The 18,015-nt window shown below is 42.3% G+C and overlaps 1 protein-coding gene across 1 annotated transcript; it reads right to left on the minus strand.

Annotated features, from left to right (window-relative positions):
- Positions 1 to 1,397: 1,397 nt before the first annotated feature.
- LOC142588651 (AB hydrolase superfamily protein YfhM-like) lies at positions 1,398 to 12,088 on the minus strand. The gene is made up of 6 exons (XM_075700476.1): positions 11,926 to 12,088; positions 10,809 to 10,939; positions 9,484 to 9,596; positions 4,577 to 4,754; positions 3,983 to 4,119; positions 1,398 to 1,816 (listed from the first exon to the last, which is right to left on the minus strand). The coding sequence occupies exons 1-6, from the start codon at positions 12,061 to 12,063 to the stop codon at positions 1,398 to 1,400; spliced, it is 1,116 nt and encodes a 371-aa protein (XP_075556591.1). The 5' UTR covers positions 12,064 to 12,088.
- Positions 12,089 to 18,015: the final 5,927 nt, after the last annotated feature.

The following is an 18,015-nucleotide window of genomic DNA, read 5'->3' on the forward strand; positions in this document are numbered from 1 at the left end:
TCGGCTGCAAGAGAGGCTACGTGGTGACGAGGAGTAATGGTTAGATGCCTTATATGGGTCCCGAGCACTTTAATTTCAAGGTGGTTCTTGACAAGGTGGTCTCGCTAGCGATTGCTATCGTAGCCACTGTTGATGCACTCTGAGGCAGGCCTAGACAGATTCCGAGCGCTTGAGCCTGAAGACATTGTATTATGCGTAAATTAGTTTTACCGGCGTTGGTTATTGCTGGCAAGGTGTATCGCAGAAAGCCGAGAAAAAGCACCCTGCACAGTTGTAACATGACACTTGTCGACATTCCCCACGTCTTGCCAGTGAAAAATTTGAACAGGTGGCAGATGCCTGTCAACCGTCTTTTCACGCATGATACGTGAGGGCTCCGTGACAAGTCCCTGCCGATTATGACACTTAGAAACTTGTACGATCGAACACGTGGTATTATTTGGCCATTTAGTATTACGCTGTAGTTTGTCATGGGTTTGCGCGTAAATGGCACTAGTGCGCATTTCTCGGAGGAAATTTCCAGGCCTCGGTTACGCTGCCTCTTCGGGAGCACACTTATATCAGCCAGAGGTCTTTCTGGCTAACAAATTGCGCAACAACAGCTTAGCTAAGTGAATTCGGCCTGGGAAATCAATCTTACGGGCTCTTTCACAATTCTTCTAAACCATTTGCAGCTTGCCTGCGCAGAGTAGCAAACTGGAAACGCTAGTTTGCTTCGTAGCGTCTTCAAACTTTCTATGTCTCCATCTGACACATGTAAGGCGCGAGGTTATCTAGTGACCCCCGTTGCCCTGCCATATTATGGAAATTTGGGTCGAGTGGGGTAGCATAGTTCAGATTCTGAAAGATCACATCTCGGATGAAGCACTCAAATAACTACACTTAGTCGGTTGCTAACTTCTGTGTGTTTTGTCTTGACACTGGTCATCGAGAATGAGAACTGACTTACCATATTTTTGTGAACTGTGCTTTTATAGCGCAAATATTTACATTTACTAGTGCTTAGCCAGGACCTGCAGACATAAAGTGTTTAATTGCGTTGCTATCGCACTTACTGTGCCGCATAAGAATGACGTATTCAGATAAAGAGCCATTACTGTACAAATAGTTGTTGCCCTGAAGTTCATAATTGTGAAGTCTGTTGTTTAAGCTGCCGCATAGCATTGAAAGCAACCGTTACCACAATGCCCGTTATTACCAGTAAGAAAAAGCTGTGTGTCTCGTATTTTCTCTCTTTTCTGCTGCAGGGAGTACTGATATTCCATAACATGCACAGCCATTAGTGAAGGGTGATAGGCTCATTTTGTAATATCCGAAGCCTTTGTGTTTTAGCGCCTTTATTCAAAGCTTTAGTTTTTGACGACTGCAAACAGTAAAGTCGCGGAGACTGAAGTCATCTATCCTCTCATAGCCTGGGGAAGCTCCGCACCATCAGGAATGAAAGGAAGACCCTGGGGTGTCCACCCAGCACCTGCTACCTTGGACTCGCTGCATGGAGGTTTAGCCGACTGCCACCTCGACCAACGTGTGTCCTCGGCCACATTCACGTTGCCCGTGCTAGCGAATTCGCGGATGCGCTCGGTCACATGCTCGGGGCATTCCCGCTGGGCAAAGTGACCAGCTCCCTCGTAGTAGACCACCAGCGAATTCGACAACCACTCCTGGTTGTATTGGGCGACGGGCTCGGTAATAAACTCATCTTTCTTGCCCCAAAGCATGAGTGTAGTGACGTTGATTTTGCGGTACGGTATCTTGTTCAACTGGTCACTGTCGTTGTTGAAGGCGCGGTAGTAGTTGATGGTACCGGTCAGTGCTCCTGCGGGAAGAAGAAATGTTAAAATTTAGAGCCCCTCAGAAAGGAACTTTTCATTGCGTGGATCATATACATACACATGTACATCTACCAGGCAGGATTATACGTATATCATACGTACACCAGGCAGGATATAAGTAAAGGCTGCTCAGCAATAGACCCTATTCACACGATCAATCAGGTGATAGAGAAATGTGCGGAATATAACCAACCCTTATATATAGCTTTCATTGATTACGAAAAAGCGTTTGATTCAGTCGAAACCTCAGCAGTCATGGAGGTATTACGGAATCAAGGTGTAGACGAGCCGTATATAGAAAAAATGAAAGATATCTATAGCGGCTCCACATCCGCTGTAGTCCTCCATAAAGAAAGAAACAAAATCCCAATAAAGAAGGACGTCAGGCAGCGATGTACGATGTGTCCAATGCTACTCACAGCGTGTTTACAGGAGGTATTCAGGGACCTGGATTGGTAAGAACTGGGAATAAGAGTTAATGGAGAATAGAATACCTTAGTAACTTGCGATTCGCTGACGACATTGCCTTGCTTAGTAACAGAGGGGACCAATTGCAATGCATGCTCACTGACCTGGAGAGGCAAAGCAGAAAGGTGGGTTTAAAATTAATCTGCAAAACAATAAAGTAATATTTAACAGTCTCGGAAGAGAACATCAGTTTACAATAGGTAGGAAAGCACTGGAAGTGGTAAGGGAATACGTCTGCTTAGGGAAGGTAGAGTCAGCGGATCCGGATCATGAGGCTCAAATAATCAAGAACATAATAATGGGCTGGGGTGCGTTTGGCAGGTATTCTCAGATCATGAACAGCAGGTTGCCATTATCCCTCAAGAGAAAAGTGTATAACAGCTGTGTCTTACCAGTACTCACCTACGGGGCAGAAACTTGGAGGCTTAAGAAAAGGGTTCTACTTAAATTGAGGACGAAGCAATGAGCTATGGAAAGAAGAATTGTGGGTGTAACGTTAAGGGGGATAAAAGACGGCAGAATGGGTGAGGGAATAAACGGGAGTTAATGACATCTTAATTGAAATCAAGAAGAAGAAATGGGGGCCATAGGCAGGGCGTTTCATGAGGAGCAAAGATAACCGGTGGTCATTAAGGGCTACGGACTGGATTCCAAGGGAATGGAAGCGTTGCAGAGAGCGGCAGAAAGTTTGGTGGACGGATGAGATCAAGTTGTTTTCAAGGACAACATGGCCAGAATTAGCGCATGACCGGGGTAGTTGGAGAAATATGGGAGAGGCCTTTGCCCTGCAGTGGGCGTAGCCAGGCTGATTATTATTATTATTATTATTACTATCATGATACATAGATAAACAAACATTCTCTCCTAATTGCAACACGGAACTTAATAAGTAGGCTTGCATGACCACGCTTTATTTTAGATGTGTGGAGATGCATATCAACGAAGGTGGAGAGCAATGTTTAGGAGGCAAAAGCGAATGCTAGGCCCAGAAATCAGCCCTCTTGAGCTGTGCCGAAATCAGTGCCGTTAATCAGTGCATTAATCTGCTGTAAGGGTAAGTTGGTCGGTTGGGGTAAAAATGGGGAAATTTTTTCAGCCGACATTTTTCTCCCACGATATCTTGGCGTGTCAGGTTTGGCTGCGTGACGTCACCTATTTCTGAACCTAATTCTACGTTTCACTCTGGATATTTTGAGCCGTGATCACTGACGGAATATTTTTTTCGTTGATTGTGTATTATTTTTTAGTACTGAACTGATATTGAAATTCAGCTCTCTCTTTAGCGGCGCGTCAATTCGATCCGTGAGTCATGAATATTGATTTTGAATCACAGCGTATTCTATTTTATTAGCCAACTTTGCAGTAATCACGTGCCAGTGAGGCTGTATTTCTGAATGTTTATGTTGTTAAGGTATAGAGAACCAGGTATCTAGTTCTAGTCCACTTGTCCTTTGCTTATTTTCTATAAGGCAGAATGGTCGATTGCTTTTTTTCTTTAATTTTCTGCGTGCCTTCTAAATACCCTAGTAATTGAACTACTGCAGTGCGCTCAAATATGTCATCAGTACTTCCTCTAGCGTTTTAACTACGCCACCCATTTCCATCCAGAATTTTCACGTTTGTGTTATAGGTCAATATGCCAATCTGAGACGTGAAAGCTTAATAACTGAGAGGAGGCATACCAGGTTTGGAGTAGGTGTACTTGTGGGCGTATTCCTCCTCCTTCGTGAAGCCCTTGTGTACCATGTCAAAGAAGGCAAAGTCTTTCAGGATCAGGTACTGCTCGGGCACTACAGGGCGTCGGAACGGAAGCTGGTACCTGCGCAATGACAACGTACATATCTGAGGCGACAAACATGTTGTTGATGCACGTATTGCGAAGAAACTGTCTCAGTAACACCTCTGCAAATGGATTCCACACTGCGGCCAACGACAATCTGCTAATGGCTAAAAATAAACGACAAAACGAAAATGTTCTTGAAAACTTACGATAATGAAAACTTACGATAAAGATTTGAGGTAGCTCTATAATTTTGTTTTTATCTGTGTGAGAGGAGTTTGCGCCTTTCCAATACAATGCTCTTTTCTTCGAATTTTGTCTGGTTCTAAATATTGTAGCGAGCGATATCTTTCTGTGCACATTTCCTGACTCTTTTATTAGGAGTTGAAGTGTTGATAATAAAAAAAATATGTTCAGTGAAAACTATATTTTTAAAGACCTTTTAACACAGAGGCTTACAATCATCACTCTCCTTCAGAGCGGCAAGAAGCCTCACCATGACATCCTCATTTGCGTAGGGCTTCGGAAAAGCTGCTTAATGAAGGCCTTGGGATGCATGCTGTTGATGAGCACCATCTTGTCGATCATTTTCTCGTGCAAAGTAGCGAAGCACATGCTGATCATGCCGCCCCAGTCGTGGCCCACGAGCACAACTTCTCGCTTGTGGTCGGGGTCTGAACGTGAGAAAGGAAATGTAGTATTTGCTTAGTATTTTCACAAGTACTCCAGTCATCCACGGCGGGAAAAGCGTGTGGCATAAAAACCAAAAAGCCGTAATCACTCAATTTAGGTAGGAAATATTGTAAAAGGCAAACAGGTGGGAAAGGTATGATAAAACCCTAATGTTTCCCCTCAGCGGCTCTCAAGAAGCTTGTCTTCGCGACATCGCTCCGTCATTGAATCAAGGATCACAAAAAATGATGAAGGTGCCTGGCAACATCAGTTAGCCATGGTTTCAGACGCATTAAAAGGCACTGGGCTAAATTACACAGGAACGTTCTTTATGATGTATTTATTGCCGCGCCACTGTCTCAATTGAGACCCGATGGTGACGGCAAAGACGATTTGCTCGAGAGTGCGCGCAGGCTTTGTCAAATAAGAGAGGGCTGCGTTCCCTACTCCCGGGTGTGCCGACAGTGTGCGACACGACGTTCTCGCGCAATTAAAGTTCCCAGTCTCCACAAACCAAAACTATATATATATATATATATATATATATATATATATATATATATATATATATATATATATATATATATATATATATATGTAGGATCCAATTCCGCTGCCACCGCCACTCGGCTCCTCGTCGGTTCATCTCAAAGTTCTTTCTCTTCTGTCTGCGTGCGTCTGTCTATACGTACGCATTTCGCGCTCCTGTAACATTTCTATATATATATATATATATATAAATGTGATGCAAGTGTTTATTCCGATTCGGTGTCGATTAAAGTAAGATAACTGCAGACGCACATAGAAAAGCAAGCACAAACTCCATTTTAATGTTTCGGTCGCGGTGGAACCTTTATCAAAAGTGCCATTGGAAGCACCCTGACTTCGACTTTTACATTTTGTGTGCAAGACTGGGGCATATCCAATAAAAGAAAAAAAGAAGAAACGTGCGGCTTCATAAATAAAAACGCGCGAACATTCAGTGGCGTCACTAATATCAAGACCCGCACATTAACGCAAATGAATAGAAGCGTAGTAGAGTCTGAAATCATAAACCCAGAATTCAAAAATACAGGTAGCCTATGAATACAATAAGGAAATATGTGAGAAATTAAAATAATAAGGACCGATATTAGAGAAAGAGGTGGGGTGAATTTCGAATGAAAGCTGCGGAAATATGCATATAGCTTCTTAAACATGCTAGGCAAGAATAAATAAACAACTTGTAAATGTATAAAGCAGAGGAAATATATTCATTGCTGCCCCAAACATGTAGGGGCACTTGGAAGCAAGTCACTCGGTAGTTGGGTACGCATGACAGCCTGTCTGTGCTTTCAGTAATTCCTTTTGAAAGTGTGCTGAACTTATGTGTTCGAAGTGAGTCGCAAGCTCTCTGTCATAGTACATGAAGAATCCTCATTTTAAAGTAGTGGCCTCTTATGGTTTTGCAAATGGTAGCCATGTGTGTTCACATGTTAGGTTATAAGGAGCTCAGGTATAGATTGTACATGTGATATGTGATTAATTAGGCGTAGCCTCAAAGGGGTTTCCGTCTGTCCGATATGTTCTGCACGGAAAATGATGTATTCAGGGAGATATACTAGGTCACAAGGGTTGCATTTGGAATGGGCTTAGAGTTTTTATTAATATGAAGACACGTTGCTTTTCTCAATGTTAGTGATACCCATCTTCGCGCAGAATTTGCATCGAAGATTTGGATATTGTGGCAGTTCTTGAAGTTAGCTGAGTTAGTTTTGGAAGACGTGACAACATGTGTGAGGTTGGTGACACCTCTGTAGACAGGCCGCAGAGGTTCAAGGGCAATTTGAAGCATTTGATCGCTCTGTTAGAGTCTGGTATGTTGTTCCTGGAGGAAACGATTTATGTTAACTGGTAACGCTCAATTCTTCACCATGAGGTTATTCTGCAAATGGGGGGAAGCTGGTTTGCTTTCGAGGAGCGCATGACAACGGGGCCGGTTTTTCAATCGCGTCGCTGTAAAGGAGGCAGAATAACGCTGGTGTATTAAGTTGTTACCGCCTTCTTCATAGTTCGATGCGAAGTCCTCTTTTTTAGTGCATATCCGCCTAAAACGCAGAGCTTGGCTGTACGCGCTGGCTGTTTGTAATGTAACAATTGCTGTTTGTAGAAGTGTTGGTGATTATCGCTTGAATTTCTTTGAACTGATGTGATACGTTTGTGTTTGTGCACACTCATGCTAACATCCAAAAAGGTTATTGCGGCAGCCTAACATTAGAGGAAAACGGGATGGTTGGATGGACTGACTTGAACTGAGAAAAGAACTTCAGAGACTGTTCCTCGCCGTGGAACCAGATTAGAAGCGTGTGGTTTGTGAACATTTTGTAAAACGATGAGTATAACGAGCAGATTTAGGAAACCCTGATTCCAGTATTCCTATGAATACGCTGATGTAATTAGCCCATATATTAGTTTCCATTGACATGCCGTTTACATGCACGAAGTGCTTTCAATAAATTCAAAACCATTGAGCTCCAATACGAACTCCCACTAATATGTTATGGAATAAAGCGCAGTTGTGATCAGTCGCGAATAAAGCGGCGTTTAGAGTTGCGCAGTTGTGATCCAGTTCCCGTTTTGTACAGACCGTGGCGGCTGAATTTCGGTTCTTGTTGCCTTCAATTCAATGCGCTTGTTGCGTTCAATTTTGGTGCTTGTATTATATCTCCCAATACAAATATGCCTGATATTAAGAACCGAGTATCTAATTTTTACAAGCGTTGCACTATATTTGATGTTCTGCATACATGAAGAACGATGAGAAAACGACACAGTAGCACACCATGTGCTGTTCTCGTTCTTCATTGTCTTTAAGATCAGGCAAGAAGTACTAGAGCAGTGCACGGGATAACGGCATGATCATTCGTTCTGTCTCGTACATCATTGCGGGTGGGATAATTTCACGTCACAACACATTTCAAAAAGGTGCTGTCATTTTGGTCGGCGTTAATGTTGTTTCCTGTGTAGCGCTTTAAAATTCCGTTTCTTACCACGTCAGCACACTACAGGGCCTCCCTTATAGACGTTTTCTTAAGCTACCAGAAAATCAGCGGGAATAGCTTGAGGCTACAAGCCGTAACAGAAGTCTCTCTTTCGTCATAATTCGTCGGTGCCTGCCGTCGATCTAGTGCGTTCAGAGCCCAGGAATTTCTTCCGCGGCTCTCTCTCTATTGTGAGCAGGTAAGAATGTTTTCAAGGAACAATATGAGGAAACAGTAGCGTAATCCTTTTCAGCGACAGCCTTGAAAGGGTGCATGGAGCTGCAAGTATGGTTACTACACCACCGACTATGAATGTTATTATCCCTTTTCTTGGGCTCTCGGAGTTTTTATTGTAATGTCTGGAGTCCTGATCCTCTCCGGCTATCATACTACCATAGATTAGGGCTTGTGACGCTAACAGTCGGATCTAGCCTCGCAATGATAGCGCTCTGATATCAAGATGAGCTACGTGCGCTTTGTGTCTGAGAAAACACCCACACCAGTCTCAAATCTATCGTGTTTCTCAGCCACGTTACAGCAAAAAAAAAAAAAAAACAAATTTCTAGAATGCCCAGTTTCTCCATGGATGTCTATATGAAATACCACTCGCACTATACTGAAGCAGTGTGTGTTCTCTTCCACCTGAGATGCGAAAGAAGAATGTGTGCTGAAGAAAAGTAATGTAGCATTAAAGGCTGCAAGATATCCGAATGACTTCGGTGACTATGCTTCCCTTAACTGTACAGTGAATAATAATTATGACGCGTTTTCGTGTGGCCCTGCAATGTTGCCGGCCTGTTTGTTTCGGAGACATGCCGCATTTTAGTGTCCGCGTTTGCTGCGCTATACTTGGCGAAATGCACGAAGAATTTAGCGTTGCAGAAGCAATACAAAATGGTACTTAAGGTCTCGCAATAAATATGCGGCAATCGGCGTTAACAGCATCCAGAGTGCAAAGAATTTCACCGAGGTTCTTGTCTTACCCATTCATCTCTGCGCGATTATTACAAGCAGATACATTGGCACCCTTTGCATGATAGTGATCACCTACTGATGAGGGTTTTGAGCAGATGCATTAAAGGGACACTAAAGCGAAACAATAAATCAATTTATATTAATGAAGCATTGTTTGAGAACCCTGCAGGCAGTCATTTCAAATTATTAGTTTGATTATTAGATGAAAAAATGAATGCACAAGTATCAGTATTTGAATTTCGCGCTGAAACCCAAGCGCCGGTACGTCAGCGTGACGTCAGGGATTCCAAAGTATGTTTTCGCATTTGGGCCGCGTTGGCTGGATAAAGGTTCCCGAAACTTGCCATGTTTAATATTTCGTTCATTTAGAACACAATGTATTCAATCTGTACCGATATATATAAATAGCAGGCTCTACAAGATGCCATCAAAATACAAGACGTCACAGCCCCCAGGTGCGGGAACTTATGTAGGCGTCGCCACCCGTATTTCGTTCTTCCGCTTTTTCTGGCTTACCGAACGTCTTATAGTTGTAAGAGTCTTGTTTTTGGTGTTGTAGAACGGTAATTTACTGATGCAGAAGAAATCATGTTTCACTTTAGTGTCCCGTTAAGACAACTGGTATGTACTAGTACACGTTTATTTGTTACACTTTGTTGAACACTTACGGCCCGCTTCATAGCACATGCCTAATGTGTCGCTGAACACACATGACAAAAAAAAATACTACACTTACTCAGTTTGTCCAGAAGTCCTTTTACGTCTCCGATTAGTTTCGGCATGAGATATTCGGCGGTGTCGCTCGGTCGTGTGGTGTCACCGTAACCGCGCATGTCCGGGGCCACAACACTGCAGGAAAGGTGCAAATCATGTCAGCAATTTTTGTAAGAAAACGTTCATTCAGATTATCAGTAGCAACGGCGATAATCGAGCAACGTCGACAAAATCTGCCAAGCGTGAAAGTGACAAAGAACGTTTCAGGCTTCAATATTTGCTTTAACTCGTGAGAGGGATGACCCAGAAAGTTTGATTTCCTACGCAACACCGAGTGTACCAGCGAAATTTCAATTTTCTTTAAATGGCATATGTTACCTAGAACCAATCTAGTTGCTGACCTGACCTACTCCAAGAGGCCAGGTAATAAGTAAATAAAAATATAAGTTTCCAATTAATTACCTTATGAAATATATTGAAATTTACGAATACCAGACGTGTGTGTTCGCAGGGTGAATCCGCATGTAACAAATTCTCAGGATGAAACGAATTTAGAGATAATTATTCCCGACTTTTGTGGAGACAAGCATTGACGTTCCGGCTACATTTAGCTTCCATGCAAAAAACGATGTTTTATTAGGATAGTAAGTGGTATTACAGCGCATTCTTGCTGCAAGTTTGACGACGCATATCTCTCAAGTGGCGCTATCCACACAATTATCTTCAAGAGGATATGGCTTGCAATCTCTCCTGCTAGAATTTATAACTTGCAGCATGACGCAAAGCGTAATCAGGTAAAACAGAATTAGTGAATTTTTGGAAAGTCCTTGATTATGTAATTCAAGCTTTTCTGCAGGTAATGTGCACCTCATCGACTGGGACCAGCTGCCGATCTAGAATTGTGTAACCTGACAAAGGCAATTTTCAAAAATTCAGTGTGTTGGCTGAAACAGGCAAGAATGTTTATAATAATGTAGGCTGCTAGGGCAGCGATGTGTTAATTTAAGGGAAAAGTAATCCATTTCGCATGCAGCGATCCTGAAAATTTACAATACCTCTTCCATTAACATGCTTGCACAGGGATTGCACGTACATTTAGACGTTACGTAAATGATACATAAGGAACAGCTCTTGGGAAGGACAAGGCCGACCCAAGCTTGAAGAAAGGAAAACGAAACATTCTGTCAATTGTTACTAAACTTTTGCTAAAGCTCTCGTTATCAGGATACTCCTGTATTATCTAAAACACGGGACGGGCCTAACCATTTTTCATTTGATGGATTATTTTTGATTTGTCGTGTCTTTCTTTTTCGGGAAAGGAAGGAAAGGCAGAGACGTCGTAAGTACCAGAATTCGTTGCTGAGCTCTGGTATCTGTCTGTTCCAGATGAACCAGAAGTCCAGGAAACCGTGCAAGAACAACAGCATTGTACGGTTTTCAACATCGCAGCCCTTGGTCACATAGTGGAATGTAATGTTCTAAAAAAGAGAAGAGAGAAGGCAAAATATACCAACAATGCTCTTAATGGGCATATAGACTAGTTCTAGTATATCTTCGGATACAGTGTCTTGCAATGATCATTCTGGCGTCATTACCCACTCTAAGAAAATATATATTGCTTGCAGGAATTTAAATGTTAAGATTGAACAATATTTAGAAATCGTAAGCGTCAGGCGAAGGTACTTCCACGTTGTTGTTCTGAAGCACCTGACCTCATACCGCCGGACAGCTCGGTGTTAAGCGAAATAACCTAAATAATCTCGACGTTACAAGAGTGGCGATGTTTGATTCTCTGAACTTCTTACGTAACTGAACGATTTTCCTTCCGGATTCCCCTCCCTCTACAAAGATCTGTAAGTCAATGAAGAAAATACCATCTGTTGCAATATCGTAATTATTGTCTCAGAATATACTTGATCGCTTTCTTGTCGCAGTTATATTTTTTTTCTGATATTTATTTGGTTCCATAACATGCATCGCAAGTGACAAGCACTTGCTGTGTGTCAATAGCTTTCTGCACTCTCCCTTATTGATTATTCCAGGGCGTTAAGCGTTGTACCACAGTTACGAAGAATGTAGCACCAACTTGTCCAGCAGATAACAGTATGAAAGCTTATATTTATTGGGGCGGGCTGTTCGTCGAATATTTCTCTCCGACTCACACCACTTTGTTTGCCTAATTTTCAGTGAAAACTAAGTCCAGAAGGCTAGCATATTTTATCCGAGAAAAACTTTTTACTCTTCATATACGATCCTTGTTCGGAGACGTTTGACCTTCGCTTGCTGATGACGAGCACTCTGTCATGTACCTCTTTGACTCAGAAGTAACAAAACTAAAAAGAATCCGTCACTGATATACCCGCCACCAAACATTACTCAAATCTCAATTCTGGTCATTATCGACACCCAGTGCATTCAATAGGCTTATATTCACCGGCAATGCTCTCAAGGACAGTGTACGTACGTTTGCCGTCAAATATGCGTGTTTTCCGAACTTCTCGCTGTAGAACTCTGCCGGTTCCGTTCTGTTGGCGGGAACGAGAACAGAGGGACCGTGCACAGCGATCTGCATCTTAACGTATCCCTGCATCCAGAGGCCCATAGCGGTTGCTATGGCGAAGAACAGCGCTTGGCCGAAAATGGTGAGTGCCATTTCGATGGCAGTTCTTCAGGGGGCTTTGCTTATAGACACTCTCTGTAACGAAAAAAATAGCGTGCAAATTCACTGGATGTCAAGCTGTACCAAAGACTCGTCTCAATCTCTGATCTGATCGCAGTTATGACGTCCGTGTGTGTGCAAAATACATCTTCGCTGCTTCTTTCTATTAGTTTCATTATTTAAACTTCCGTTGTTCTTGTGCTACGTGCAATACACGCGAGCAGCGAAGAGAGCAACGCCAACAAGGACGCCAAACAGAAATTCAACAGCACGAATTATAACAGCTGTTTATAACTAGTGCTAAATTATTACATTTATAATAAAGAATTATAAGCTGTTTAGAAATGCTTACAGCCTGGTTGTCAGCTACTTAAATAATCGTGAACAAAAGCCAGCGCCAGTTCTACTTCACCGATTGCATTTAATTAAGGAATAATACACTGTAAAGAATTGAACCAAACGCTTTTGTGTGGGGTCAATACACATTGCTGCTGTAGATTTACCTTCGCCCGTGTAGTCCTTAATTCGATCAATGAATGAAAGAAGCGCAAGATCAGTAGAGTAGCCTGCATGGTAGCCAAATTGTCAAGTGTAAACAAGGTCAAATTTTGCTAAATAATAAGTTACACGCGTTACAAAACATTTCTTTCAATTTTGCTGAATACGGAAAGCACAGCAATAGGGCGATAGTTAGAAATCCACCCCCTATCGGCATTTTTAAGTACAGAAACAATTTTGGCTTTTTCTTAAGTTTATATGGAAATATACCATGTTTAAATACAAGGTTGTTAAGCATAAAAATGGGTGAGCAGCGATATTAGTAAAATATTTAGGATGTACTGACTAAAGATCAGCACTCTTTGCCTTTATTTGTTGTATAACATTGTGTATTTTATCCTGAATGCACTAACAAAAAATGATTGCGGTCGTGTCTGGGCTGCTGTTACAGGGCTGCTAGGAAGGCGCTTACTATTAACAGAAATAAATTGTTAAACTCATTTTCAATGTCTAATGGATTGTGGAAAGTAGCCCTAGGGTTGCAAATCTGACTTATTCGCCAGTTCTTGTTCAAAAATGAGTTTAAGAGACTTAGCTGTATAGTAATACTTCCAGCTTCATTATTTTCATTTCGCAGTACCTCCTTTTGCCATCTTTCAGCAATTTGTTTAGCATATTTTGTAGCAAGAATGTCAATTCTGCAATGTGAAGTTAAATGGGCAAGGTTTAGCTTTTGTTCTACATATTGCCTTTCTTCCGCATGCGCACTAGCAAACTGTGTGTGAGGCATCGGTTATGTGGCGAAGGAAACATCTTAGTACATCTAACAAAAGTGTTTGCATCATGGACACATTACTGTATTACGGATTAAAAAGTCGCAAAAGCTAGCTCTGCATTTCATTGCAGTTTATCGTCGACTAGTCAAATGAGGAGTTTGAATCTATGAATTGAACTTTCGTAAACAAGTACCTATAGAAAGGACGCTGAGCTCGTGGTGATGCAAATCACAAGCGACGAAATATGGGATCGTAACTTGTATTGACAAGTGGCATTAAACGACACTCATCGCAAGATATTTAGTAAGGTAAATCTTGCTCAATTAGCGTATTTTAGCCACCTCTGATGCACCTTGTTGGCAGGGTAAACAGATGCTGATTACAGAAGCCATCAAAACAGTTTGAGTATTCAACCGTAATATGTTTTGCTTCATCCAGAAGGTTCACGTTTATATCCCCGATAGTAAAAACGTTTTTTTTCTTTCGCCAGGTATCTTGTGTAGGTTTTCGTATAATGCAGAGCAGGGCAAAGAGACTGCCGATGATGGTGAGCGATATATGCAAGCTAGGATAGCTATTTCAGCACCAGATTGCGTAACTTGAAACCGTAAAAGCGCGCGAAGACGAGAACGAAGATAGCGGACAGGACGAGGTGCTTCTAGAGTTTCAAGATGCACGCAAACCGACTGCCCAGTTATCCACTCTGTTACAGATTGTGTATGTTAGACATCAATTGCAATCCAAATAGATTTAGTGTTGTCAGCTGAGAAGTGGAGGTCGTTTGGGCGTTCTTATCTTATGCAAGATGATACAACGATAGCAGTTCTACAATACCTTTTAAATTGTGGCTGACAGTAATCAAGTGCGTAGTGTTGTAGGAATCAGTTTTTATTGCAAGAGTACAGCCATTTCCCAGGCATACAGATGAAGGAAAAGTGGTAGTCATAGGATGCCAGGTAAGCATAAATGCCATCATAATGATTTTTTAGACTGCGTTCGTTAAAGTGGATAGCCGATAAACCTGGGCTTTCAAAAAAGCGGTGACGAAGTTTTGTTGAGTAATACATATTAAAGTGTTATGAAGGTTAACTTGCAATAGCTGATTGGCAGAGACTAACTACGTCGTCTGGCTAAATACAGACAGGTCTGTGTCCTTTGCGATGCGCAATACAGGACTGTCAACCGACTCTTAGACTAGTTATCCGTCCACAGATACATCCAGCCATGTAGCCGCTTTAGCTTCAACGCTTTAGGGAACATCATTTTTTGTCAGCATCAGGTGGTCGTGAACATAAAAAGGGCGAATTTTAGATCCACCAAAGCCGAGGTCATTAGTGTTCAGTCCAGCTTTTCGTGTCTTAGTGACGAAATCTTCATTCTTAGTTCGTGAGCAATAGCTTGCAATGATAGTTTTCTCAGCCGTTGCAAGCTTCCCTGGAACTCGGTCAACGACATCAATATCGCTATCCATGATGAGACATACACCTTTCGTCCCTACAGCTTTTATAATTATATGGGTTATTCTTCAATTCAGCATAATTTAGCCAAGAGTACTGCTCAACTATGAACACGTTTGCTGTCTCGGTTTCATTCTGCGATTGCAGAGCTTGATTAAAAGCTCTCAGGCGCTCATTCTCTGACTTCAATTTCTCGCAAGATAATTCACCGTTTCGTTGTGAAGAGTACAAAAAAACATGCGGAAATTATTCTCACTCGTTTCACGCATCTGAGCCCAAGATGCTCTCATGAAAATTTTACCTAAGGAATGTCGTATAGGCCAACGGGTGAAGTGTGGAACTCTTGACATATAAACGCCCAAATAAGACGTAAAACATAAAAGCACCAGAACTTGGGATATGTTGGCTCGCCACCGCAATTTTTGCCTAAAGACACAGCTGGCGTTATATTTTTGTCAGTGCTCCAAGTGACTGAAAGGATGCTCCATGTGAGTGAAATGAGTACAGTAAAATAAATGTATGAATGAAGAAGTACATGGTTTGCAAGAACTGAATATAGGATACAGTAAGAGTCGATGACAACCGAAACACCCCAGTTTAGAAAACAATTAGAGCAAAAATAGTTTCGTAACGTGGGGCGCAGGATAGTGTTAGCCATGGCTGTAGAGCACTGTCACGCCACCAAGGAGAGATTGCTTAAATTAACTACAAGCAACGGTGCTTTTGTTGCCGAGAAAAGGACCGAACTGACCGGTGCTGGCAAGTGGCACTTCGGGCGGTGAGTCGCTTTGTCGGCTGGCGTAGTTTATCACATTGTATGGTAAGGAATGTCACATGCACGTGGCTCGCTCAGCAGCAAGGCGATAAAGGGTATAACGTTTCTTCAGCCCGGCTTTACATCATGAAGCCGCTTTCTAAGAAGCTGTGTGCACTATGGTCCTGTTCACGTTGTGCAGTGGGTCGTTCCACCTGGACCTCTTATCACCCTTGCAAATTGAAGAAAGAAGTGCAGCAACGAATGATATATGTCGCCTGCTGCGGTTGCTTATGCTTTTCAACAAATTTGCCAATAGCTAAAATGTGGGTATTTTGATTTTTTTAACTTCAATGTATTAGGTCGTTGGAAAACAATAGTGGCACTGGATGCAGTTTTTTTCACAGGTGACGCGTTTCTTGAGAATATCTATACACAAAAAGCAATATACCGCATAAAACTTGCACTTAATTATCTTAAGCAAGCTTAAACAATGGTTATAAGCAAAGCGGCCGATATTTATCTCCGCACACCATAAATCAACTAGGGTTGCGACAACTCGAGAGGTTTCAACGGTGCCTGTGCTTCAATAGTATCGAGTGCAGCAGAACCGTGAACACGCGTTCGAGTTCCCTTGTAGGATTAAAATAGAAGACTTCAAAGTGCTTTAGTCCCTCAAATGTCGAGCAGAAAATTCAGCCAGATTGTAGGAACCTACAATGTGACGTGTAACGAGAAATAGCCAAGAGATAGCAGGTGAAATATTTTGCGCAGTATATATTTAACTGCTTCATGTGCATAGGTGAAGTAGACTTCGTCGTTTCCAATTTCCTTACACCAATCGGATGTTGTCGCGTTACGTGAAACAGAAACAAATATTAGGATGTGCGGCTACGAAACGGATAGTGAACATGGAAGGAAAAGGGTAGGTAGCTTTGAATATATTAAGTTTATAGCGCCTATTTTTAGCGCAGTGAGTGCGGCCGCTTGATGTGTAGTAGTATGGATACTAGGAATAGGGAAAGTTGTTACAGGGCTTCGACGGCCGTGCTGCGATTGCGAGATATACTAATTCGTGATGTCATTTACGAGGTGATTCCTAATGAGGCTACCGCTCCGTGTGTCTGCAGATGTGTCCGTGAGGCTTGGTGATTCGCGGATGGCATGGGGATAATGCATTCCAGGGTTTTACGTGCTAAACGCATTATCTGCTTACGATGTACTCCGTAGTGATGGATTCTGAATATTTGGGCAGCCTGTGGTTCTTTAACGTGCACCTAAATCTCAGTATACGGGTGTGTTCGCATTTGTCCCTCATCGCAATGCGGCTGCCGTAGCCGGCACACGATACCGTAACCTCGTTCTTAACAGCTCAGCTCCATAAGCACTAAGCATCCACGTCGGGTAGGTATACGGATAAGCAGCGGGTCCCGCGAAAAAGCTAGCGCTTACATGATGATCATCTATCGTGGTTTCTACCTGAGTATATCATCTATGTATGTGTGCGTATTCCGCTTATAATAATGACCTATGGAAGGGTTGTTTGGCATGCCAACCAAGCCTAGAGCAAGTGCTGTGGCTTTTGAGCTAACAGTGCAGTCTGTGTAGATTTACCACGTTGAAAACCATGCTGATACTCCGAAAGTAAGTTGTGTTTCTTAAAGAAGCTATTTACGCGGCTAAATATTGTCTTCTCTAATCGCTTGGAGAATACAGGAATTATAGAAATTGGTCTGTTATTATTAGCAAACTTTTGAGATTTTCATGAGATTTCGGAAACAGCCAGACTGAAAGGCCATATTAAACACGCAGGCTAGACGAGGAGCACGGAGGTCAATTACGTGCTTAATCGCCTCTACCTGAAATCCATCGACATCGACAGCTTTACTGTTTTAGAGAAAGAAATATGCACACTCTTTCTGCTTCATCTGTAGGTGCGAGAAAGATTGTATTAGTATTATGGTAAGTGATGTGAGTATGGGGGGGAGGGAGCATTGCTTCCCCGTGGTTGCACTGCATTAGCAAAGTGCTCACTAAAGTGCTCGGCTAAATGCACACCGGAAAGTTTGTTCCTGCTAATGGTTATTTCCGTTAAAGTATTCTGACCAGCTTTGTGGTTCAGTGCCTGATTGATGGCTTTCCAGTCTTGGTTGGTGCGCCGTCGACAGATTTCAGAAAACATGTGGTTGTAGTAGGAGGCCTCTGCCTTTTTCAGCGCGGCAGTTAGTTTGTTTCTGTAAGGGTTAAAAGCCTCAAATTCCTTAATATCGCTTGTGGAAAAAAAACTTCTTAAAAAGGCCACTTTCTTTTTTGATCGTTTTCATGTGCGCGCGCCCTAACCCAGGTTTTCTTTTTTATCTGTTCGCTTTGGTGCTTACTTAAGAAAAAGATGTGTTGTAATGACTGGTGA

The sequence above is a fragment of the Dermacentor variabilis genome, chromosome 7 (assembly GCF_050947875.1).
Source record: "Dermacentor variabilis isolate Ectoservices chromosome 7, ASM5094787v1, whole genome shotgun sequence".
In the NCBI taxonomy this organism is placed as follows: Eukaryota; Metazoa; Arthropoda; class Arachnida; order Ixodida; family Ixodidae; genus Dermacentor; species Dermacentor variabilis.